We start from the raw sequence: 24,686 nt of genomic DNA, 5'->3' as shown, positions 1-24,686 counted from the left end.
CTTCAGAGCTTCAGCAGCATGTTGTGAGAAGTGCTCTCAGCCTTTATTTGGTTGTCTCCAGACAAAGGCTATTCAGTAATGCTGTCTGTACCGTCTGACCAACAATCAGACCATGACAGAACTGGACTGTTTTAAAAATACATCAGTTGGATTTCAGGCCTCTGTTCTATAAATAACCATGACGACCCAGCAGCAGAACTGGTTGATGACTTCATATTTAGCCTGAAATATTTGGTGTGCTGTGTCCAGCACCATAGCAGACCAAACTGTGTCAGAGCGGATGATCGGTTGGCCAGAGCCTAATTATAATAATTTGTACACTGCAAATTGACCACAACTAAACCTAAAAAGACTAGCCGGTGGGATTAAGGTCTGGAGACTGGCTAGGCCACTCCAGGACCTTAATGTGCTTCTTCTTGAGCTACTCCTTTGTTGCCTTGGCCGTGTGTTTTTGGGTCATTGTCATGCTGGAATACCCATCCACGACCCATTTTCAATGCCCTGGCTGAGGGAAGGAGGTTCTCACCCAAGATTTGACGGTACATGGCGCCATCCATCGTCCCTTTGATGCGGTGAAGCTGTCCTGTCCCCTTAGCAGAAAAACACCCCCAAAGCATAATGTTTCCACCTCCATGTTTGACGGTGGGGATGGTGTTCTTGGGGTCATAGGCAGCATTCCTCCTCCTCCAAACACAGCGAGTTGAGTTGATGCCAAAGAGCTCCATTTTGGTCTCATCTGACCACAACACTTTCACCCAGTTCTCCTCTGAATCATTCAGATGTTCATTGGCAAACTTCAGACTGCCCTGTATATGTGCTTTCTTGAGCAGGGGGACCTTGCGGGTGCTGCAGAATTTCAGTCCTTCACGGCGTAGTGTGTTACCAATTGTTTTCTTGGTGACTATGGTCCCAGCTGCCTTGAGATAATTGACAAGATCCTCCCGTGTAGTTCTGGGCTGATTCCTCACCGTTCTCATGATCATTGCAACTCCACGAGGTGAGATCTTGCATGGAGCCCCAGGCCGAGGGAGATTGACCGTTATTTTGTGTTTCTTCCATTTGCGAATAATCGCACCAACTGTTGTCACCTTCTCACCAAGCTGCTTGGCGATGGTCTTGTAGCCCATTCCAGCCTTGTGTAGGTCTACAATCTTGTCCCTGACATCCTTGGAGAGCTCTTTGGTCTTGGCCATGGTGGAGAGTTTGGAATCTGATTGATTGATTGCTTCTGTGGACAGGTGTCTTTTATACAGGTAACAAACTGAGATTAGGAGCACTCCCTTTTAAGAGTGTGCTCCTAATCTCAGCTCATTACCTGTATAAAAGACACCTGGGAGCCAGAAATCTTTCTGATTGAGAGGGGGTCAAATACTTATTTCCCTCATTAAAATGCAAATCAATTTATAACATTTTTGACATGCGTTTTTCTGGATTTTTTTGTTGTTATTCTGTCTCTCACTGTTCAAATAAACCTACCATTAAAATTATAGACTGATCATGTCTTTGCCAGTGGGCAAACGTACAAAATCAGCAGGGGATCAAATACTTTTTTCCCCCTCACTGTAGCCTCCCTACTGTTATTTTATTTTACTGCTCTTTAGTTATTTGCTTTTATTTTTTACTTAACACTTTTTTCTTTTATTTTTTCTTTAGAAAACTGCATTGTTGATTAAGGGCTTGTAAGTCAGCATTCCACTGTATTGTCTACACGTTGTATTCGGCGCATGTGGCAATAAAAATTGTGATTTGATTTGAAACAGATGAAAAATAAGAGTTTGTGCAAAATGTAAAACTATAATAAAAAAATTAAAAAATACTGGAAAAAGTAACTTGAATTTATTAAAACACAAATTAAAAAAAACAAATGCATCATTAGAAAGCCAACATTATTTGATGATATCATACTAAGTCAAAGACAACATTTTGTATAATTCACGACTAGCGGCCAGGGGGGGTGAGGGGTAGGGCCAGGGGGGGTGAGGGGTAGGGCCAGGGGGTGAGGGGTAGAGCCAGGGGGGGTGAGGGGTAGCGGCCAGGGGGATAATTTTATCAGGGTATTTGGGGGCTGCATCGAAAATGGCAGCCTATTTCCTACATAGAGCACTACGTTTGACCAGAGCCTGGTTACCTCATTTCCTATACATTTGACCAGAGCACTGGTCAAAAGTAGTGCACTATATAGGGAATAGGGTGCCATTCTCTGGTTTAAAGTAGTGCACTATATAGGGAATAGGGTGCCATTCTCTGGTCTAAAGTAGTGCACTATATAGGGAATAGGGTGCCATTCTCTGGTCTAAAGTAGTGCACTATATAGGGAATAGGGTGCCATTCTCTGGTCTAAAGTAGTGCACTATATAGGGAATAGGGTGCCATTTGGGACGCAGTCAGAGTGTCCATGAGCTAGTCCAAGGGGATGTGTGAGTGTCCATGGAGCTACCAGGAGCTGAAGTCTCCAAAGCCAGTCTTTCCTTTGGCCTTCTTGGCTCCGCTGGTCACTCCACTGGTGGACGGTCCACTGTCCTCTGCTGCTGGACGCTTCCTACACACAACCACATAGGATGGGGTTAATGGCGTGTGCGTGCGTGCGTGCGTGCGTGTGTGCGTGCGTGTGTGCGTGCGTGCGTGCGTGCGTGTGCGTGTGTTGCCTCACGTGGTTGTGGTGCTGGTAGCAGGGTTGATGTATTTTCCTATTCCAGCCTTGAAGGTCTTGGGAGCCTGATCTGCTTTAGTCTTCTTCTGAGACCCACTGGTCTGAGCTCTCTCCTCCTCCTGCTTCTCTACCTCCTTGTGGCGCTCCGCTGCAATCTACACACACCCCAACACAAGTTGGTAGTGTATTTTACGATCTCAGTGCTCATCAGAAACTCAGGTCTCTTGATTGTATGTTGTGTTTAAACATGTCAGGGGCATAAAGCAGCTAACTGACAACATCTTCCTGGATCATAGACCAAACAAACACACCAACCTGGGCATCTGCCTCTTCATAAGGGTCCACGAACACAGTGGCACTCAGCAGCTTGATCTCAGACTGCAGATTGAGACAGAAAAAGAGAAGAGAGAAGAGAGAAGAGAGTGAGTATAGTTTAAGCCCCTGATGGGTTTAGTGGGAGCTGGAGGCTTCAGTCAGTTCTAGCTGAGTTCTGGGAGTCTGTTTCTACTAAAGTGAGTCATCAGGTAACAGGTATGAACAGGGGATCACTACTGCTAACAGACAGGAAGGAGAGGAAGGGTAACAGGTATGAACAGGGGATCACTACTGCTAACAGACAGGAAGGAGAGGAAGGGTAACAGGTATGAACAGGGGATCACTACTGCTAACAGACAGGAAGGAGAGGAAGGGTAACAGGTATGAACAGGGGATCACAACAGCTAACAGACAGGAAGGAGAGGAAGGGTAACAGGTATGAACAGGGGATCACAACAGCTAACAGACAGGAAGGAGAGGAAGGGTAACAGGTATGAACAGGGGATCACTACTGCTAACAGACAGGAAGGAGAGGAAGGGTAACAGGTATGAACAGGGGATCACTACTGCTAACAGACAGGAAGGAGAGGAAGGGTAACAGGTATGAACAGGGGATCACTACTGCTAACAGACAGGAAGGAGAGGAAGGGTAACAGGTATGAACAGGGGATCACAACAGCTAACAGACAGGAAGGAGAGGAAGGGTAACAGGTATGAACAGGGGATCACTACTGCTAACAGACAGGAAGGAGAGGAAGGGTAACAGGTATGAACAGGGGATCACTACTGCTAACAGACAGGAAGGAGAGGAAGGGTAACAGGTAGGAACAGGGGATCACTACTGCTAACAGACAGGAAGGAGAGGAAGGGTAACAGGTATGAACAGGGGATCACAACAGCTAACAGACAGGAAGGAGAGGAAGGGTAACAGGTATGAACAGGGGATCACAACAGCTAACAGACAGGAAGGAGAGGAAGGGTAACAGGTATGAACAGGGGATCACAACAGCTAACAGACAGGAAGGAGAGGAAGGGTAACAGGTATGAACAGGGGATCACTACTGCTAACAGACAGGAAGGAGAGGAAGGGTAACAGGTATGAACAGGGGATCACTACTGCTAACAGACAGGAAGGAGAGGAAGGGTAACAGGTATGAACAGGGGATCACTACTGCTAACAGACAGGAAGGAGAGGAAGGGTAACAGGTATGAACAGGGGATCACAACAGCTAACAGACAGGAAGGAGAGGAAGGGTAACAGGTATGAACAGGGGATCACAACAGCTAACAGACAGGAAGGAGAGGAAGGGTAACAGGTATGAACAGGGGATCACTACTGCTAACAGACAGGAAGGAGAGGAAGGAGCTAAAACAAGGGATCTTTCTCTGTTGTACTTCTCTGCTCCATACAGTGGGTGTGTTTGTCAGGGTTTCCGTTAGCCGGTCATAGCTGGCTTTTGGCCCATAAAAAAAAAGATAGAAAAGCTGATAAATAAAATTGGCGCTGGCCCATTGTCCGAGAGAAGGTGTTTTCCAGTTAATTACATTATGGAACGAACATTCTCGCGTAGCCTACTGCTTGCTGTGCTTGTAATGTGTAGAAATAAATAGTTCATCAATGTTTTAAGCTAAACGTTCTGATCTGTGGCATCAGACTCATTGCTTTTTAAATTTGTATTTTTTAATGTCGCCTAGGCCTACTGGTTGTATGAATTCTGGATCTATCATCTCACAACTGTCTGTTCGGAATAGGCTATTTCTTTCTCAACAAGCTGACCAATAGAATAGGTCAACTTTTCTACTCCGGCAGATAGTAGATTGACACAGGCTAGTGATTTGGCTGTTAGGTACTGGTCTTGTTGGCTGAGGAAGAGTAAACGTGGATAGTTATTTTAACATCTTCAAAGTGCACATCAGAATTGGGTAAGAAGGACCACAACCGCACGTTGTTCCTTCCTTGACTTGGGATGTTCTGTTTTAATATGAATGACCATGTTTTTAAAGGTGGTCTGTCATTCTGAGCACCAATGGGTGGACGGCCTAATCAGGTCACGCACCCAATGCATATGGGTCCGGTTAATTAAATGTAAAATGCTGCTGGTCAAATGTCCGGCACCACATTTTCCTAACGGAAACCCTGGTGTGTGTGTGTGTGTGTGTGTGTGTGTGTGTGTGTGTACCCTGGGTTTATCTGTTTTAGGATCAGCCTCTATGTTCTCCATGGCTGTCAGAGCCTCGAAGCCTCCTACCACCCTGGGAAGAAACAAGGCAACACGTCTTCAAAACTACCACAAAAACACACAGAAAGCTTCCTTTCTATACAACATTAAACAGGTCAACATTAAACAGGTCAACATTAAACAGGTCAACATTAAACAGGTCAACATTCAGAAGGCCCTGACGACTGTGTGATCACGCTCTCCGTAGCCGATGTGAGTAAGACCTTTAAAACAGGTCAACATTCCCAAGGCCACAGGGCCAGACGGATTACCAGGACGTGTACTCAGAACATGCGCTGACCAACTGGCAAGTGTCTTCACTGACATTTTCACCCTCTCCCTGACCCAGTCTCTAATACCTACATGTTTCTAGCAGACCACCATAGTCCCCGTGCCCAAGGACACTAAGATAACCTGCCTAAATGACTACCGACCCGTAGCACTCACATCTGTAGCCATGAAGTGCTTTGAAAGGCTGGTCATGGCTCACATCAACACCATCATCCCAGACATCCTGAACCCACTCCAATTTGCATACTGCCCCAACAGATCCACAGATGATGCAATCTCCATTGCACTCCACACTGCCCTTTCCCACCTGGACAAGAGGAACACCTACGTGAGAATGCTATTCATTGACTACAGCTCAGCGTTCAACACCATAGTGCCCTCAAAGCTCATCACTAAGCTAAGGACCCTGGGACTAAACACCTCCCTCTGCGACTGGATCCTGGACTTCCTGATGGGACGCCCCCAGGTGGTGAGGGTAGGCAACAACACATCTGCCACACTGATGCTCAACACGGGGCCCCTCAGGGGTGCGTGCTTAGTCCCCTCCTGTACTCCCTGTTCACCCATGACTGCATGGCCAGGCACGACTCCAACACCATCATTAAGTTTGCTGACAACACAACGGTGGTAGGCCTGATCACCAACGACAATGAGACAGCCTATAGGGAGCTCGTCAGAGACCTGGCCGGGTGGTGCCAGGGAAACAACCTCCTCTCCCTCAACGTGAGCAAGACAAAGGAGCTGATCGTGAACTACATGAAAGTAAAGTTCCTGTGTCCACATCACTACACATACACATGCTAACACACACGTACACATGGATTTTGTATTGTATATACACTACCGGTCAAAAGTTTAAGAAAACACCTACTCATTCAAGGGTTTTTCTTGATTTGTACTATTTTCTACATTGTAGAATAATAGTGAAGACATCAAAACTATGAAATAACACATATGGAATCATGTAGTAACCAAAAAAAAGTGTTAAACAAATCAAAATATATTTGAGATTCTTCAAAGTAGCCACCCTTTGCCTTGATGACAGCTTTGCACACGCTTGGCATTCTCTCAACCAGCTTCATGAGGTAGTCACCTGGAATGGAAAATAGTACAAATACAGAAAAACCCTTGAATGAGTAGGTGTTCTAAAACTTTTGACCGGTAGTGTGTGGTGGTAGAGTAGTGGCCTGAGGGAACACAATGTGTTGTGAAAAGCGTTATGAAATGTATTGTCATGTATACTGAACTAAAGTATAAACGCAACAATTTTCAAAGATTTACAGTTGATATAAGGAAATCAGTGAATTGAAATAAATGAGGCCCTAATCTATGGATTTCACATGACTGGGAATACAGATATGCATCTGTTGGTCACAGATACTTAAAAAAATAAAAAATAAAGTAGGGGTGTGGATCAGAAAACCAGTCAGTATCTGGTGTGACCACCATTTGCCTCATGCAGTGCGACACATCACCTTCACATAGAGTTGATCAGGCTGTTGATTGTGGCCTGTGGAATGTTGTCCCACTCCTCTTCAATGGCTGTGCGAAGTTGCTGGATATTTACATTTACATTGAAGTCATTTAGCAGACACTTTTAAAACGACGTTCGAGGCGGCTTATGGTAGGAGAAATTAACATTAACTGTGTTGTGACAAAACTGCACATTTAGCAGACGCTTTTATCCAAAACCACTTACAGTCATGTGTGCATACATTTTTGTGTATGGGTGGTCCCGGGGATCGAACCCACTACCTTGGCGTTACAAGCGCCATGCTCTACCAGCTGAGCTACAGAGCTATTGTCCCCAGCACAAAGTGCACCTGTGTAATGATCATGCTGTTTAATCAGCTTCTTGATATGCCACACCTGTCAGGTGGATGGATTATCTTGGCAAAGGAGAAATGCTCACTAACAGGGATGTAAAAGAAAAGTTGAACAAAAGTTGAGAAATATCGGACCACCACTTTACATGTTGCGTTTATATTTTTGTTCATTGTAATATTTTTGTTGTTGTATATAACTCCCTTAATGTTAAATGGACCCCAGGAAGAGTATCTGCTGCCTTGGCAGGAACTAATGGGGATTCATAATAAACCCCAGGAAGAGTAACTGCTGCCTTGGCAGGAACTAATGGGGATCCATAATAAACCCCAGGAAGAGTAGCTGCTGCCTTGGCAGGAACTAATGGGGATCCATAATAAACCCCAGGAAGAGTAGCTGCTGCCTTGGCAGGAACTAATGGGGATCCATAATAAACCCCAGGAAGAGTAGCTGCTGCCTTGGCAGGAACTAACAGGGATGCATAATAAACCCCAGGAAGAGTAGCTGCTGCCTTGGCAGGAACTAATGGGGATCCATAATAAACCCCAGGAAGAGTAGCTGCTGCCTTGGCAGGAACTAATGGGGATCCATAATAAACCCCAGGAAGAGTAGCTGCTGCCTTGGCAGGAACTAATGGGGATCCATAATAAACCCCAGGAAGAGTAACTGCTGCCTTGACAGGAACTAATGGGGATCCATAATAAACCCCAGGAAGAGTAGCTGCTGCCTTGGCAGGAACTAATGGGGATCCATAATAAACCCCAGGAAGAGTAGCTGCTGCCTTGGCAGGAACTAATGGGGATCCATAATAAACCCCAGGAAGAGTAGCTGCTGCCTTGGCAGGAACTAATGGGGATCCATAATAAACCCCAGGAAGAGTAGCTGCTGCCTTGGCAGGAACTAATGAGGATCCATAATAAACCCCAGGAAGAGTAGCTGCTGCCTTGGCAGGAACTAACGGGGATCCATAATAAACCCCAGGAAGAGTAGCTGCTGCCTTGGCAGGAACTAATGGGGATCCATAATAAACCCCAGGAAGAGTAGCTGCTGCCTTGGCAGGAACTAATGGGGATCCATAATAAACCCCAGGAAGAGTAGCTGCTGCCTTGGCAGGAACTAATGGGGATCCATAATAAACCCCAGGAAGAGTAGCTGCTGCCTTGGCAGGAACTAACGGGGATCCATAATAAACCCCAGGAAGAGTAGCTGCTGCCTTGGCAGGAACTAATGGGGATCCATAATAAACCCCAGGAAGAGTAGCTGCTGCCTTGGCAGGAACTAATGGGGATCCATAATAAACCCCAGGAAGAGTAGCTGCTGCCTTGGCAGGAACTAATGAGGATCCATAATAAACCCCAGGAAGAGTAGCTGCTGCCTTGGCAGGAACTAATGGGGATCCATAATAAACCCCAGGAAGAGTAGCTGCTGCCTTGGCAGGAACTAATGGGGATCCATAATAAACCCCAGGAAGAGTAGCTGCTGCCTTGGCAGGAACTAATGGGGATCCATAATAAACCCCAGGAAGAGTAGCTGCTGCCTTGGCAGGAACTAATGAGGATCCATAATAAACCCCAGGAAGAGTAGCTGCTGCCTTGGCAGGAACTAACGGGGATCCATAATAAACCCCAGGAAGAGTAGCTGCTGCCTTGGCAGGAACTAATGGGGATCCATAATAAACCCCAGGAAGAGTAGCTGCTGCCTTGGCAGGAACTAATGGGGATCCATAATAAACCCCAGGAAGAGTAGCTGCTGCCTTGGCAGGAACTAATGGGGATCCATAATAAACCCCAGGAAGAGTAGCTGCTGCCTTGGCAGGAACTAACAGGGATCCATAATAAACCCCAGGAAGAGTAGCTGCTGCCTTGGCAGGAACTAATGGGGATCCATAATAAACCCCAGGAAGAGTAGCTGCTGCCTTGGCAGGAACTAATGGGGATCCATAATAAACCCCAGGAAGAGTAGCTGCTGCCTTGGCAGGAACTAATGAGGATCCATAATAAACCCCAGGAAGAGTAGCTGCTGCCTTGGCAGGAACTAATGGGGATCCATAATAAACCCCAGGAAGAGTAGCTGCTGCCTTGGCAGGAACTAATGGGGATCCATAATAAACCCCAGGAAGAGTAGCTGCTGCCTTGGCAGGAACTAATGGGGATCCATAATAAACCCCAGGAAGAGTAGCTGCTGCCTTGGCAGGAACTAATGAGGATCCATAATAAACCCCAGGAAGAGTAGCTGCTGCCTTGGCAGGAACTAATGAGGATCCATAATAAACCCCAGGAAGAGTAGCTGCTGCCTTGGCAGGAACTAATGGGGATCCATAATAAACCCCAGGAAGAGTAGCTGCTGCCTTGGCAGGAACTAATGGGGATCCATAATAAACCCCAGGAAGAGTAGCTGCTGCCTTGGCAGGAACTAATGGGGATCCATAATAAACCCCAGGAAGAGTAGCTGCTGCCTTGGCAGGAACTAATGAGGATCCATAATAAACCCCAGGAAGAGTAGCTGCTGCCTTGGCAGGAACTAATGGGGATCCATAATAAACCCCAGGAAGAGTAGCTGCTGCCTTGGCAGGAACTAATGGGGATCCATAATAAACCCCAGGAAGAGTAGCTGCTGCCTTGGCAGGAACTAATGGGGATCCATAATAAATACCAAACACACCAACACTGTCGTGAAGAGAGCATGACAATGCCTCTTACCCCCCAGGATATTTGACATGGGTCCTCAGATTCTCAAAAAGTTATACAGCTGCATCACTAAGAGCATCCTGACTGGTTGCATCACCGCCTGGTATGGCAACTGCTTGGCCTCTGACTGCAAGGCGCTACAGAGGGTAGTGCGTACGGCCCAGTACATCACTGGGGCCAAGCTTCCTGCCATCCAGGACCTCTATACCAGGCAGTGGCAGAGGAAGGCCCTAAAAATTGTCAAAGACCCCAGCCACCCAAGTCAGACTGTTCTCTCTGCAACCGTACGGCAAGCGGTACCGATGCACCAAGTCTGGAACCAACAGGACCCTGAACAGCTTCTACCCCCAAGCCATAAGACTGCTAAATAGTTTGTTAAATGGTTAACCAAACCAGAGCATGAGATAACCAGTCAGTCAGATAACCAGAGCATGAGATGGAGGGAGGGAGAGAGAGAAGGGACCATTGCACAATGCCAAGCGTCGGCTGGAGTGGTGTAAAGCTCACCGCCATTGGACTCTGGAGCAGTGGAAACGCGTTCTCTGGAGTGATGAAACACGCTTCACCATCTGGCAGTCCGACGGACAAATCTGGGTTTGGCGGATGCCAGGAGAAAGCTACCTGCCCCAATGCATATTGCCAACTGTAAAGTTTGGTGGAGGAGGAATAATGGTCTGGGGCTGTTTTTCATGGTTCGGGCTAGGCCCCTTAGTTCCAGTGAAGGGAAATCTTAATGCTATAGCATAATATTACATTCTAGACGATTCTGTCCTTCCAACTTTGTGGCAACAGTTTGGGGAAGGCCCCTTTCTGTTTCAGCATGACAATGCCCCCGTGCACAAAGCGAGGTCCATACAGAAATGGTTTGTCGAGATCGGTGTGGAAGAACTTGACTGGCCTGCACAGAACCCTGACCTAAACCCCATCAAACACATTTGGGATGAATTGGAACGCCGAATGCGAGCCAGGCCTAAACACCCAACATCTGTGACCAACCTCACTAATGCTCTTTGTGGCTGAATGGAAGCAAGTCCCCGCAGCAATGTTTCCAACATCTAGTGGAAAGCCTTCCCAGAAGAGTGGAGGCTGTTATAGCAGCAAAGGGGGGGACCAACTCCATATTAATGCCCAGGATTTTGAAATGAGATGTTCAACGAGCAGGTGTCCACATACTTTGGTCATGTAGTGTACCAACTAACCCCTGAATTCCCCAACACTGGACCAAGTCTCACAGCTGACTGACTATAAAGTACACAACTCACAGACATGCCATTTCATCACATATTCAACCAATACAACTTCTAAAGTAAATGTCTGAGTGTATCTTACCTTCCAAACACAGTATGTTTCCTGTCCAGGTAGGGACATGACCGGAAGGTGATGAAGCTGGGAGAGGAAACAGCAGACTCACATTAAAGTCTAGTTCTATTCAGGAGTTGTACACGGTCATGTCATCTCAGCAGAACGTCCTATCTATCCCTAATCATATCAGGTCAATGCCTCGTCGGCTCCAGAGGGTCAAAGTGATGGGTCATCTTTAAATGGAGGAATATTCAGATTCCCTATTCAACTCCACCAAGCTGCTGAGTGACATTACAACTCCTTGTTAGAATCACACACACACACAGAGAGAGAGCGAGAGCGAGAGCGAGAGCGAGAGCGAGAGCGAGAGAGAGAGAGAGATGTTAGGGGGACAGAGGGGGGAGGTTAGGGAGAGAGGGGGAGGTTAGGGGGGAAGTTAGGGGGGAGGTTAGGGGGAGAGAAGGGAGGAGGTAGGAGGGGAGGTTAGGGGGAGAGAAGGAGGAGGTAGGAGGGGAAGTTAGGGGGAGGTTAGGGGGAGAGAAGGGAGGAGGTTAGGTGTAGAGAGGGGGAGGTTAGGGGGAGAGAAGGGAAACAGAGGGGGAGGTTAGAGGGGTGGTTAGGGAGAGAGGGGAGGAGGTTATATTAAAGGGGGAGAGAAGGGGAGGTTAGGGGGAGAGAGGGGGGAGGTTAGGGATAGAGAGGGAGGAGGTTAGGGGGAGAGAGGGGGAGGTTACGGGGAGAGAGGGGGAGGTTACGGGGAGAGAGGGAGGGGTTTAGGGGGAGAGAAGGGAGACAGAGGGGGAGGTTAGAGTGGTGGTTAGGGAGACAGAGGGGGGAGGTTATATTAAAGGGGGAGAGAGAGTAATGGAGTTAAGAGGGAGCATAAGACAATAGTATCACTTCCTCCTGAAGTGTACACTCGTTCACTAGTTCCAACAAATTTAAAAGCATTAGATTGGTGGAAGAATGGGCTGGTGGTAGTTTCCACCATATTTCTGATACCAGTAATTTCCTTTCAAATCAGGGAAGGGAAGTGAACAAGTGCACACTTCAGAAGGAAGGAGGGATAATTGGGACATGAGACAGTGTCTACTCACAACTGGGACTTGTTGGTGTTGGGTCCTGAGTTGGCCATACTGAGAACCCCTCGCCCCGTATGGGACAGGTTGGGACGAAACTCATCTTTGAAGGGCTTACCCCAGAAAGACTCTCCTCCTGAAGAGAGAGAGACAAAGAGAAAGGGAGAGAGCGAGAGAGAGGCAGACAGAGGGCGAGAGAGGGGGGCAGACAGAGGGCGAGAGAGGGGGGCAGACAGAGGGCGAGAGAGGGGGGCAGACAGAGGGCGAGAGAGGGGGGCAGACAGAGAGAGAGAGGGGGGCAGACAGAGGGAGAGAGGGGGGGGCATACAGAGAGAGAGAGGGGGGCATACAGAGAGAGAGAGGGGCATACAGAGAGAGAGAGGGGGGCATACAGAGAGAGAGAGAGAGGGGGGCAGACAGAGAGAGAGAGGGGGGGCAGACAGAGAGAGAGAGGGGGCAGACAGAGAGAGAGAGGGGGGCATACAGAGAGAGAGAGGGGGGCAGACAGAGAGAGAGAGGGGGGGCAGACAGAGAGAGAGAGGGGGGCAGACAGAGAGAGAGAGGGGGGCAGACAGAGAGAGAGAGGGGGGCAGACAGAGAGAGAGAGGGGGGCAGACAGAGAGAGAGAGGGGGGCAGACAGAGAGAGAGAGGGGGGCATACAGAGAGAGAGAGGGGGCATACAGAGAGAGAGAGAGAGGGGGGCATACAGAGAGAGAGAGAGAGGGGGGCAGACAGAGAGAGAGAGGGGGGCAGACAGAGAGAGAGAGGGGGCAGACAGAGAGAGAGAAGGGGGCAGACAGAGAGAGAGAGAGGGGGCAGACAGAGAGAGAGAGGGGGGCAGACAGAGAGAGAGAGGGGGGCAGACAGAGAGAGAGAGAGGGGGGCAGACATATAGAAATGTGAGTTATGGATCTGTGATTCTCATTGAAAGCAGGTCTAAGAAGCGGTAGATCTGTTTCTATGCTTCTTGTTCTTAAGTTACGTTTTTGAGTCTTTTACTTTCAGTTTTGTACACCAGCTTCAAACAGCTGAAAATATAATATTTTTGGTTATGAAATGATACACTATATATACAGAAGTATGTGGACACCCCTTCAAATTAGTGGATTTGGCCATTTTAACCACACCCGTTGCTGACAGGTGTATAAAATCGAGCAAACCGCCATGCAATCTCCATAGACAAACACTGGCCTTACTGAAGAGCTCAGTGACTTTCAATGTGGCACAGTCATAGGATGCCACCTTTCCAACAAGTCAGTTCGTCACATTTCTGCCCTGCTAGAGTTGCCCGGTCAACTTTAAGTGCTGTTATTATGAAGTTGAAATGTCTAGGAGCAACAACGGCTCAGCCGCGAAGTGGTAGGCCACACAAGCTCACAGAACGGGACCGACGAGTGCTGAAGCATGTAATAATAATAATAATATGCCATTTAGCAGACGCTTTTATCCAAAGCGACTTACAGTCATGCGTGCATACATTTTTTTGTGTATGGGTGGTCCCGGGGATCGAACCCACTACCTTGGCGTTACAAGCGCCGTGCTCTACCAGCTGAGCTACAGAGGACCACATCATTATTGAAAAACTGACGTGCAGGAAAGCGAGCGGCCTCCGTTCGCTATTCGAGTGCTGACTTTATTCTCCTGACCATGTGATAATGGTACATTCTAAATCTAAAACTAATTTGACATATTAGTAAAGATTAAATTGAGAATAGTCTGATGGTTGAAAATATGACCACTTGATGAGAGAACAGCGTGTGCAGCCTGAGGAAATGAACAGATTCTATTTTTGCGACTTTCTCAAATCCTCAATAGGCTGTAGACGCATCATGCAGCCCATATACAGTATGTTTGGATTTCTAGACGCATCATGCAGCCCATATACAGTATGTTTGGATTTCTAGACGCATCATGCAGCCCATATACAGTATGTTTGGATTTCTAGACGCATCATGCAGCCCATATACAGGATGTTTGGATTTCTAGACGCATCATGCAGCCCATATACAGTATGTTTGGATTTCTAGACGCATCATGCAGCCCATATACAGTATGTTTGGATTTCTAGACGCATCATGCAGCCCATATACAGTATGTTTGGATTTCTAGACGCATCATGCAGCCCATATACAGTATGTTTGGATTTCTAGACGCATCATGCAGCCCATATACAGTATGTTTGGATTTCTAGACGCATCATGCAGCCCAGATACAGTGTGTTTGGATTTCTAGACGCATCATGCAGCCCATATACAGTATGTTTGGATTTCTAGACGCATCATGCAGCCCATATACAGTATGTTTGGATTTCTAGACGCATCATGCAGCCCATATACAGTATGTTTGGATTTCTAGACGCATCATGCAGCCCATTACAGTATGTTTGGATTTCTAGACGCATCATGCAGCCCATATACAGTATGTTTGGATTTCTAGACGCATCATGCAGCCCATATACAGTATGTTTGGATTTCTAGACGCATCATGCAGCCCATATACAGTATGTTTGGATTTCTAGACGCATCATGCAGCCCATATACAGTATGTTTGGATTTCTAGACGCATCATGCAGCCCATATACAGTATGTTTGGATTTCTAGACGCATCATGCAGCCCATATACAGTATGTTTGGATTTCTAGACGCATCATGCAGCCCATATACAGTATGTTTGGATTTCTAGACGCATCATGCAGCCCATATACAGTATGTTTGGATTTCTAGACGCATCATGCAGCCCATATACAGTATGTTTGGATTTCTAGACGCATCATGCAGCCCATATACAGTATGTTTGGATTTCTAGACGCATCATGCAGCCCATTACAGTATGTTTGGATTTCTAGACGCATCATGCAGCCCATATACAGTATGTTTGGATTTCTAGACGCATCATGCAGCCCATATACAGTATGTTTGGATTTCTAGACGCATCATGCAGCCCATATACAGTATGTTTGGATTTCTAGACGCATCATGCAGCCCATATACAGTATGTTTGGATTTCTAGACGCATCATGCAGCCCATATACAGTATGTTTGGATTTCTAGACGCATCATGCAGCCCATATACAGTATGTTTGGATTTCTAGACGCATCATGCAGCCCATTTACAGTATGTTTGGATTTCTAGACGCATCATGCAGCCCATATACAGTATGTTTGGATTTCTAGACGCATCATGCAGCCCATATACAGTATGTTTGGATTTCTAGACGCATCATGCAGCCCATATACAGTATGTTTGGATTTCTAGACGCATCATGCAGCCCATATACAGTATGTTTGGATTTCTAGACGCATCATGCAGCCCATATACAGTATGTTTGGATTTCTAAGACATTCTAAGGTTTGTACCATTTTAGAGTTGCCACCTCTAAATCTCTGGTATAGGACCTGTTTCAAATGATCACCTTTACACTCAACATAGCCACTTCATATGCACACGCTCCAGAATGGGAAAAATATCCTTTATACTGTATTTTATTTAGCTAAGTTAGATTATAGTAATCTTACTATAAAATCACATAAAATAAAATTATTGTGCGGGATATATAAGCATTTCTTATCAGCTAAATGAACAAGCCTGGAGCATAGCCAGATAACATACAGTAGGCCAACTCATATTCTGTTCTTTTGAAATACATTTTCTTCATATCATTAATGTTTCTTTAGACCTGACAAATAACATTATACATCACAGTAGTCAGTGTTTTACGCTCCACTACATCACAGTAGTCAATGTGTTTTACTCTCCACTACATCACAGTAGTCAGTGTTTTACTCTCCACTACATCACAGTAGTCAATGTGTTTTACTCTCCACTACATCACAGTAGTCAATGTGTTTTACTCTCCACTACATCACAGTAGTCAATGTGTTTTACTCTCCACTACATCACAGTAGTCAATGGGTTTTACTCTCCACTACATCACAGTAGTCAATGTGTTTTACTCTCCACTACATCACAGTAGTCAAGGGGTTTTACTCTCCACTACATCACAGTAGTCAGAGTTTTACTCTCCACTACATCACAGTTGTCAGTGTTTTACTCTCCACTACATCACAGTAGTCAGTGTTTTACTCTCCACTACATCACAGTAGTCAAGGGGTTTTACTCTCCACTACATCACAGTAGTCAGTGTTTTACTCTCCACTACATCACAGTAGTCAGTGTTTTACTCTCCACTACATCACAGTAGTCAAGGTGTTTTACTCTCCACTACATCACAGTAGTCAGTGTTTTACTCTCCACTACATCACAGTAGTCAATGTGTTTTACTCTCCACTACATCACAGTAGTCAATGTGTTTTACTCTCCACTACATCACAGTAGTCAATGTGTTTTACTCTCCACTACATCACAGTAGTCAATGGGTTTTACTCTCCACTACATCACAGTAGTCAATGGGTTTTACTCTCCACTACATCACAGTAGTCAGTGTTTTACTCTCCACTACATCACAGTAGTCAATGTGTTTTACTCTCCACTACATCACAGTAGTCAAGGGGTTTTACTCTCCACTACATCACAGTAGTCAAGGGGTTTTACTCTCCACTACATCACAGTAGTCAGTGGGTTTTACTCTCCACTACACTACATCACAGTAGTCAAGGGGTTTTACTCTCCACTACATCACAGTAGTCAATGTGTTTTACTCTCCACTACATCACAGTAGTCAATGTGTTTTACTCTCCACTACATCACAGTAGTCAGTGGGTTTTACTCTCCACTACTCTGAAATTGTAGGGTCTAAACTTACCTAAACCAGTCCCAGTTGGGTCTCCTCCTTGGATCTGAAAGACATTGGGAAAGAGATGTATTTACATACATTAATAGAACACTATCAATAACAATGGACTGTGTGGTTGTCGTGGTAACAGGAGGGGAGTCTAGTTAATTCCAGATAGGTGAGTCAGAGAATGAAGACGTAATGCGTTTAGTCTCACCATGAAGTTCCTGATAGATCTGTGGAAGACAGTTCCGTCATAGTAACCCTTCTTACACAGCTTGGTGAAGTTCTCTCCTGCTTTAGGAACCTGGGACAGGGAGGAGACGACCGTGGAAATACTGAGTTATTAGGAAGAACAATAGTGAGTTTATAAAAACACAGTCCTGTACAAGACAAAGTTAAAGACCTGTCCTGTGTCACTCTACACTACAGTGAGGGAAAAAAAGTATTTGATCCCCTGCTGATTTTGTACGTTTGCCCACTATAATTTTAATGGTAGGTTTATTTGAACAGTGAGAGACAGAATAACAACAACAAAATCCAGAAAAACGCATGTCAAAAATGTTAACCAGCATATTGGTGTTGAGAACAATGTGGCGGAGGTAGCAGCGGAGTTAAGAGACAAGAAAACAGCAATTTTCTTCAATTGTCTAAGAAAAGTGAGGAGAGAGGAAACCCTAACTTAATTAGGTCTGTAATCAATAGCCTGACTGTTAAACGGGCCTGGCTTTAGAAATCATCCATATACACAGTGCATTCGGAAAGTATTCAAACCCCTTCAATTTTTCCACATTGTTACATTAAAAAAGTATTCTAAAATTGATAAAATAAATGGTTTTTCCTCATCAATCTACACACAATACCCCATAAACAAGTTTTTAGAAAATGTATACCTTATTTACATACAGTCCCAGTCAAAAGTTTGGACACACCTACTCATTCAAGGGTTTTTCTTGATTTTTACTATTTTCTACATTGTATAATAGTAGTGAAGACATCAGAACTATGAAAAATAACACATATGGAATCATGTAGTAACCAAAAAAAAGTGTTAAACAAATCAAAATATATTTGCGATTTTTCAAATAGCCACCCTTTGCCTTGACAGCTTCGCACACTCTTGGCATTCTCTCAACCAGCTTCATGGGGTAGTCACCTGGAATGCATTTCAATTAACAGGTGTGCCTTCTTAAAAGTTAATTTGTGGAATTTCTTTCCTCCTTAATGTGTTTGAGCCAATCAGTTGTGTTGTGACAAAGTAGGGGTGGTATACATTTGGTAAAAGACCTAGTCCATATTATGGCAAGAACAGCTCAAATAAGCAAAGAGAAATGACAGTTCATCATTACTTTAAGGCATGAAGGTCAGTCAATACGGAACATTTCAAGAACTTTGAAAGTTTCTTCAAGTGAAGTCGCAAAAACCATCAAGCGCTATGATGAAACTGGCTCTCACTGAGCTCGGCCAAACTGAACAATCGGGGGAGAAAGGCCTTGGTTAGGGAGGTGACCAAGAACCCAATGGTCAATCTGACAGAGCTCTAGAGTTCCTCTGTGAAGATGTGAGAACCTTCCAGAAGGACAACCATCTCTGCAGCACTCCACCAATCAGGCCTTTATGGTAGAGTGGCCAGACGGAAGCCACTCCTCAGTAAAAGGCACATGACAGCCCGCTTGGACTTTACCAAAAGGCAACTAAAGGACTGTGACCACGAGAAACAAGATTCTCTGGTCTGATAAAACCAAGATTGAATATCTGGAGGAAACCTGGCACCATCCCTACGGTGAAGCATGGTGGTGGCAGCATCATGCTGTGGGGATGTTTTTCAGCGGTAGGGACTGATAGACTAGTCAGGATCGAGGGAAAGATGAACGGAGCAAAGTACAGAGAGATCCTTGATGAAAACCTGCTCCAAAGCACTCAGGACCTCAGACTGGGGTGAAGGTTCACCTTCCAACAGGACAACGACCCTAAGCACACAGCCAAGACAATGCAGGAGTGGCTTCGGGACAAGTCTCTGAATATCCTTGAGTGGCCCAGCCAGAACCCGATCGAACATCTCTGGAGAGACCTGAAAATAGCTGTGCAGCGATGCTCCCCATCCAACCTGACAGAGCTTGAGAGGATCTGCAGAGAAGACTGGGAGAAACTCCCCAAATACAGGTGTGCCAAGCTTGTAGCGTCATACCCAAGAAGACTCGAGGCTGTAATCGCTGCCAAAGGTGCTTCAACAAAGCACTGAGTAAAGGGTCTTAATACTTATGTTAATAGTTTTATATATTTAATACATTCGCAAAATTTCACAAACAGTTTTTGCTTTGCATTATGGGGTATTATGTGTAGATTGAAGAGGGGAAAAAACCATTTAATCCATTTTAGAATAAGGCTGTAACGTAACAAAATGTGGAAATAGTCAGGGGTCTGAAAACTTTCAGAATTAACTGTATCTACAGAAATAAGACAGATCCTGCTTCTGATGCCTGTTTGTTTAATAGCCTACTGATTCCATGAGCACCAAGCCTCAGTCGTGTGAGCGAGCGGTTAGCGGATGTCAACGTTGTGAACAGAGTGCCCCAGGGTGGTTGTGGGGTTATGGTATGGGCAGGCATAAACTACGGACAACGAACACAATTGCATTTTATCGATGGCAATTTGAATGCACAGAGATACCGTGACGAGGTCCTGAGGCCCATTGTCGTGCCATTCATCCGCCGCCATCACCTCATGTTTCAGCATGATAATGCACGGACCCATGTCGCAAGGATCTGTACACAATTCCTGGAAGCTGAAAATGTCCCAGTTCTTCCATGGCCTGCATACTCACCAGATATGTCAACCATTGAGCATGTTTGGGATGCTCTGGATCGACGTGTACGACAGTGTGTTCCAGTTCTCGCCAATATCCAGCAACTTCACACAGCCATTTGAAGAGGAGTGGTACAACATTCCACAGGCCACAATCAACAGCCTGATCAACTCTATGCGAAGGAGATGTGTCACGCTGTATGAGGCAAATGGTCACACCAGATACTGACTGGTTTTCTGATCCACGCCCCTACCTTTTTTTTAAGATACCACAGATATTGTATGACTTGAAATCCATAGATTAGGGCCTAATATTTCCTTATATGAACTAACTTAATAAAAATAAAAAATAAATTGTTGCTTTCATATTTTTGTTCAGTGTAGATACTGGTATTAACCCTATAGTATTACAATGTGCAGATAGAGGGGAGAGATAGAGGGGGGCAGATAGAGGGGGGGGCAGAGAGAAAGAGAGAGGTCCGTTAGGATTCAAGTACGATAGTAACGCTACATGTTTTAGAGTACACCGAGTGGACAAATCATTAGGAACAGCTCTTTCCATGACAGACTGACCAGGTGAATCCAGGTGAAAGATATGATCCCTTATTGATGTCACTTGTTAAATCCACTTCAATCAGTGTAGATGAAGGGGAGGAGACAGGTTAAAGAAGGATTTTTAAGCTTTGAGACGGATTGTGTATGTGTGCCATTCAGAGGGTGAATGGGCAAGACAATAGATTTCAGTGCCTTTGAACGGGGTATGGTAGTAGGTGCCAGGCGCACTGGTTTGAGTGTGTCAAGAACTACAACGCTGCTGAGTTTTTTACACTCAACAGTTTCCCGTGTGTATCAAGAATGGTCCACCACCCAAAGGACATCGAGCCAACTTGACACAGCAGTGGGAAGCATTGGAGTCAACATGGGCCAGAATCCCTGTGGAGCGCTTTCGACACCTTGTAGAGTCCATGACCTGAAGAATTGAGGCTTTGAGGGCAGGGGAAAGTCAAGCCCACTATCCTGCCATTGCAAGAGCCATGCACTACCAACTGAACTACAAAGGACCGTCCAAACAAACAAACACACACACACACACACACACACACACACACACACACACACCCTTGTCACAGTACAGTTCCAGGTTGATGTCTCCCTTGTTGGTGTGGAGGCGGACATAGCCTTTCTTCTTCACGTAGGTGTAGCGCACCGTGTCGTCTGCGATCGCATCTGCAACAACCGGTGAAAACATCAGTCTCATGAGTTTCTCAAATGATGATGAGAGCCGTCCGCTGTGTGTCAAGGTAATGATCCTCCTACACTAGGCTGTCAGGATGTTCTCTGTTATAGACCACTAACCTGCAGTGTGTTATAGAGACCACTAACCTGCAGTGTGTTATAGACCACTAACCTGCAGTGTGTTAGAGACCACTAACCTGCTCTGTGTTAGAGACCACTAACCTGCAGTGTGTTAGAGAGACCACTAACCTGCAGTGTGTTATAGAGACCACTAACCTGCAGTGTGTTAGAGACCACTAACCTGCAGTGTGTTAGAGACCACTAACCTGCTCTGTGTTAGAGAGACCACTAACCTGCAGTGTGTTAGAGAGACCACTAACCTGCAGTGTGTTATAGAGACCACTAACCTGCAGTGTGTTAGAGACCACTAACCTGCAGTGTGTTAAAGACCACTAACCTGCAGTGTGTTATAGACCACTAACCTGCAGTGTGTTATAGACCACTAACCTGCAGTGTGTTAGAGACCACTAACCTGCAGTGTGTTAGAGACCACTAACCTGCAGTGTGTTAGAGACCACTAATCTGCAGTGTGTTATAGAGACCACTAACCTGCTCTGTGTTAGAGACCACTAACCTGCAGTGTGTTAGAGAGACCACTAACCTGCAGTGTGTTAGAGACCACTAACCTGCAGTGTGTTAGAGAGACCACTAACCTGCAGTGTGTTAGAGAGACCACTAACCTGCAGTGTGTTAGAGACCACTAACCTGCAGTGTGTTATAGACCACTAACCTGCAGTGTGTTATAGACCACTAACCTGCAGTGTGTTAGAGACCACTAACCTGCAGTGTGTTAGAGACCACTAACCTGCAGTGTGTTATAGAGACCACTAACCTGCAGTGTGTTATAGACCACTAACCTGCAGTGTGTTAGAGACCACTAACCTGCAGTGTGTTAGAGAGACCACTAACCTGCAGTGTGTTAGAGAGACCACTAACCTGCAGTGTGTTAGAGACCACTAACCTGCAGTGTGTTAAAGTCCATTAAGCTGCTCTGTGTTAGAGACCACTAACCTGCAGTGTGTTAGAGACCACTAACCTGCAGTGTGTTAGAGAGACCACTAACCTGCAGTGTGTTAGAGACCACTAACCTGCAGTGTGTTAGAGACCACTAACCTGCAGTGTGTTAGAGAGACCACTAACCTGCAGTGTGTTAGAGAGACCACTAACCTGCTGTGTGTTAGAGAGACCACTAACCTGCAGTTTGTTAGAGACCACTAACCTGCAGTGTGTTATAGACCACTAACCTGCTCTGTGTTAGAGACCACTAACCTGCAGTGTGTTAAAGACCACTAACCTGCAGTGTGTTATAGACCACTAACCTGCAGTGTGTTAGAGACCACTAACCTGCAGTGTGTTATAGAGACCACTAACCTGCAGTGTGTTAGAGACCACTAACCTGCAGTGTGTTAGAGACCACTAACCTGCAGTGTGTTAGAGACCACTAACCTGCAGTGTGTTAGAGACCACTAACCTGCAGTGTGTTAGAGACCACTAACCTGCAGTGTGTTAGAGACCACTAACCTGCAGTGTGTTATAGAGACCACTAACCTGCAGTGTGTTATAGAGATCACTAACCTGCAGTGTGTTATAGAGACCACTAACCTGCAGTGTGTTATAGACCACTAACCTGCAGTGTGTTAGAGACCACTAACCTGCAGTGTGTTATAGACCACTAACCTGCAGTGTGTTAGAGACCACTAACCTGCAGTGTGTTAGAGACCACTAACCTGCAGTGTGTTATAGAGACCACTAACCTGCAGTGTGTTAGAGACCACTAACCTGCAGTGTGTTAGAGACCACTAACCTGCAGTGTGTTATAGAGACCACTAACCTGCAGTGTGTTAGAGACCACTAACCTGCAGTGTGTTAGAGACCACTAACCTGCAGTGTGTTAGAGACCACTAACCTGCAGTGTGTTATAGAGACCACTAACCTGCAGTGTGTTATAGAGACCACTAACCTGCAGTGTGTTATAGACCACTAACCTGCAGTGTGTTAGAGACCACTAACCTGCAGTGTGTTATAGACCACTAACCTGCAGTGTGTTAGAGACCACTAACCTGCAGTGTGTTAGAGACCACTAACCTGCAGTGTGTTATAGACCACTAACCTGCAGTGTGTTAGAGACCACTAACCTGCAGTGTGTTATAGAGATCACTAACCTGCAGTGTGTTATAGAGACCACTAACCTGCAGTGTGTTATAGACCACTAACCTGCAGTGTGTTAGAGACCACTAACCTGCAGTGTGTTATAGACCACTAACCTGCAGTGTGTTAGAGACCACTAACCTGCAGTGTGTTAGAGACCACTAACCTGCAGTGTGTTATAGAGACCACTAACCTGCAGTGTGTTAGAGACCACTAACCTGCAGTGTGTTAGAGACCACTAACCTGCAGTGTGTTATAGAGACCACTAACCTGCAGTGTGTTAGAGACCACTAACCTGCAGTGTGTTAGAGACCACTAACCTGCAGTGTGTTAGAGACCACTAACCTGCAGTGTGTTATAGAGACCACTAACCTGCAGTGTGTTATAGAGACCACTAACCTGCAGTGTGTTATAGACCACTAACCTGCAGTGTGTTAGAGACCACTAACCTGCAGTGTGTTATAGACCACTAACCTGCAGTGTGTTAGAGACCACTAACCTGCAGTGTGTTAGAGACCACTAACCTGCAGTGTGTTATAGACCACTAACCTGCAGTGTGTTAGAGACCACTAACCTGCAGTGTGTTATAGAGATCACTAACCTGCAGTGTGTTATAGAGACCACTAACCTGCAGTGTGTTATAGACCACTAACCTGCAGTGTGTTAGAGACCACTAACCTGCAGTGTGTTATAGACCACTAACCTGCAGTGTGTTAGAGACCACTAACCTGCAGTGTGTTAGAGACCACTAACCTGCAGTGTGTTATAGAGACCACTAACCTGCAGTGTGTTAGAGACCACTAACCTGCAGTGTGTTAGAGACCACTAACCTGCAGTGTGTTATAGAGACCACTAACCTGCAGTGTGTTAGAGACCACTAACCTGCAGTGTGTTAGAGACCACTAACCTGCAGTGTGTTAGAGACCACTAACCTGCAGTGTGTTATAGAGACCACTAACCTGCAGTGTGTTATAGACCACTAACCTGCAGTGTGTTAGAGACCACTAACCTGCAGTGTGTTATAGAGACCACTAACCTGCAGTGTGTTAGAGACCACTAACCTGCAGTGTGTTAGAGACCACTAACCTGCAGTGTGTTAGAGACCACTAACCTGCAGTGTGTTAGAGACCACTAACCTGCAGTGTGTTAGAGACCACTAACCTGCAGTGTGTTAGAGAGACCACTAACCTGCAGTGTGTTATAGAGACCACTAACCTGCAGTGTGTTATAGAGATCACTAACCTGCAGTGTGTTATAGAGACCACTAACCTGCAGTGTGTTAGAGAGACCACTAACCTGCAGTGTGTTATAGAGACCACTAACCTGCAGTGTGTTAG

The 24,686-nt window shown here is 45.8% G+C and overlaps 1 protein-coding gene across 1 annotated transcript in view; it reads right to left on the bottom strand.

Annotated features, from left to right (window-relative positions):
* Positions 1–2,313: 2,313 nt before the first annotated feature.
* Positions 2,314–24,686, bottom strand: part of ppil2 (peptidylprolyl isomerase (cyclophilin)-like 2) — a 60,928-nt gene continuing 38,555 nt past the window's right edge. Inside the window, exons 12-20 of the mRNA XM_045212259.1 lie at positions 21,025–21,132; positions 17,318–17,406; positions 17,131–17,164; positions 12,386–12,503; positions 11,316–11,372; positions 5,146–5,218; positions 2,966–3,028; positions 2,651–2,805; positions 2,314–2,539 (exon numbers count right to left, since the gene is read on the bottom strand). Of these exons, the coding sequence (XP_045068194.1) occupies positions 2,434–2,539; positions 2,651–2,805; positions 2,966–3,028; positions 5,146–5,218; positions 11,316–11,372; positions 12,386–12,503; positions 17,131–17,164; positions 17,318–17,406; positions 21,025–21,132 (803 nt within the window). The 3' untranslated portion in view covers positions 2,314–2,433. The remainder of the gene's footprint in view (positions 2,540–2,650; positions 2,806–2,965; positions 3,029–5,145; positions 5,219–11,315; positions 11,373–12,385; positions 12,504–17,130; positions 17,165–17,317; positions 17,407–21,024; positions 21,133–24,686) is intronic.

This window comes from Coregonus clupeaformis, unplaced genomic scaffold, assembly GCF_020615455.1.
Source record: "Coregonus clupeaformis isolate EN_2021a unplaced genomic scaffold, ASM2061545v1 scaf0002, whole genome shotgun sequence".
Classification (NCBI taxonomy): domain Eukaryota; kingdom Metazoa; phylum Chordata; class Actinopteri; order Salmoniformes; family Salmonidae; genus Coregonus; species Coregonus clupeaformis.
Note: the sequence above shows the minus strand (reverse complement) of the source record. Positions and strands in the feature narration are given on the sequence as shown.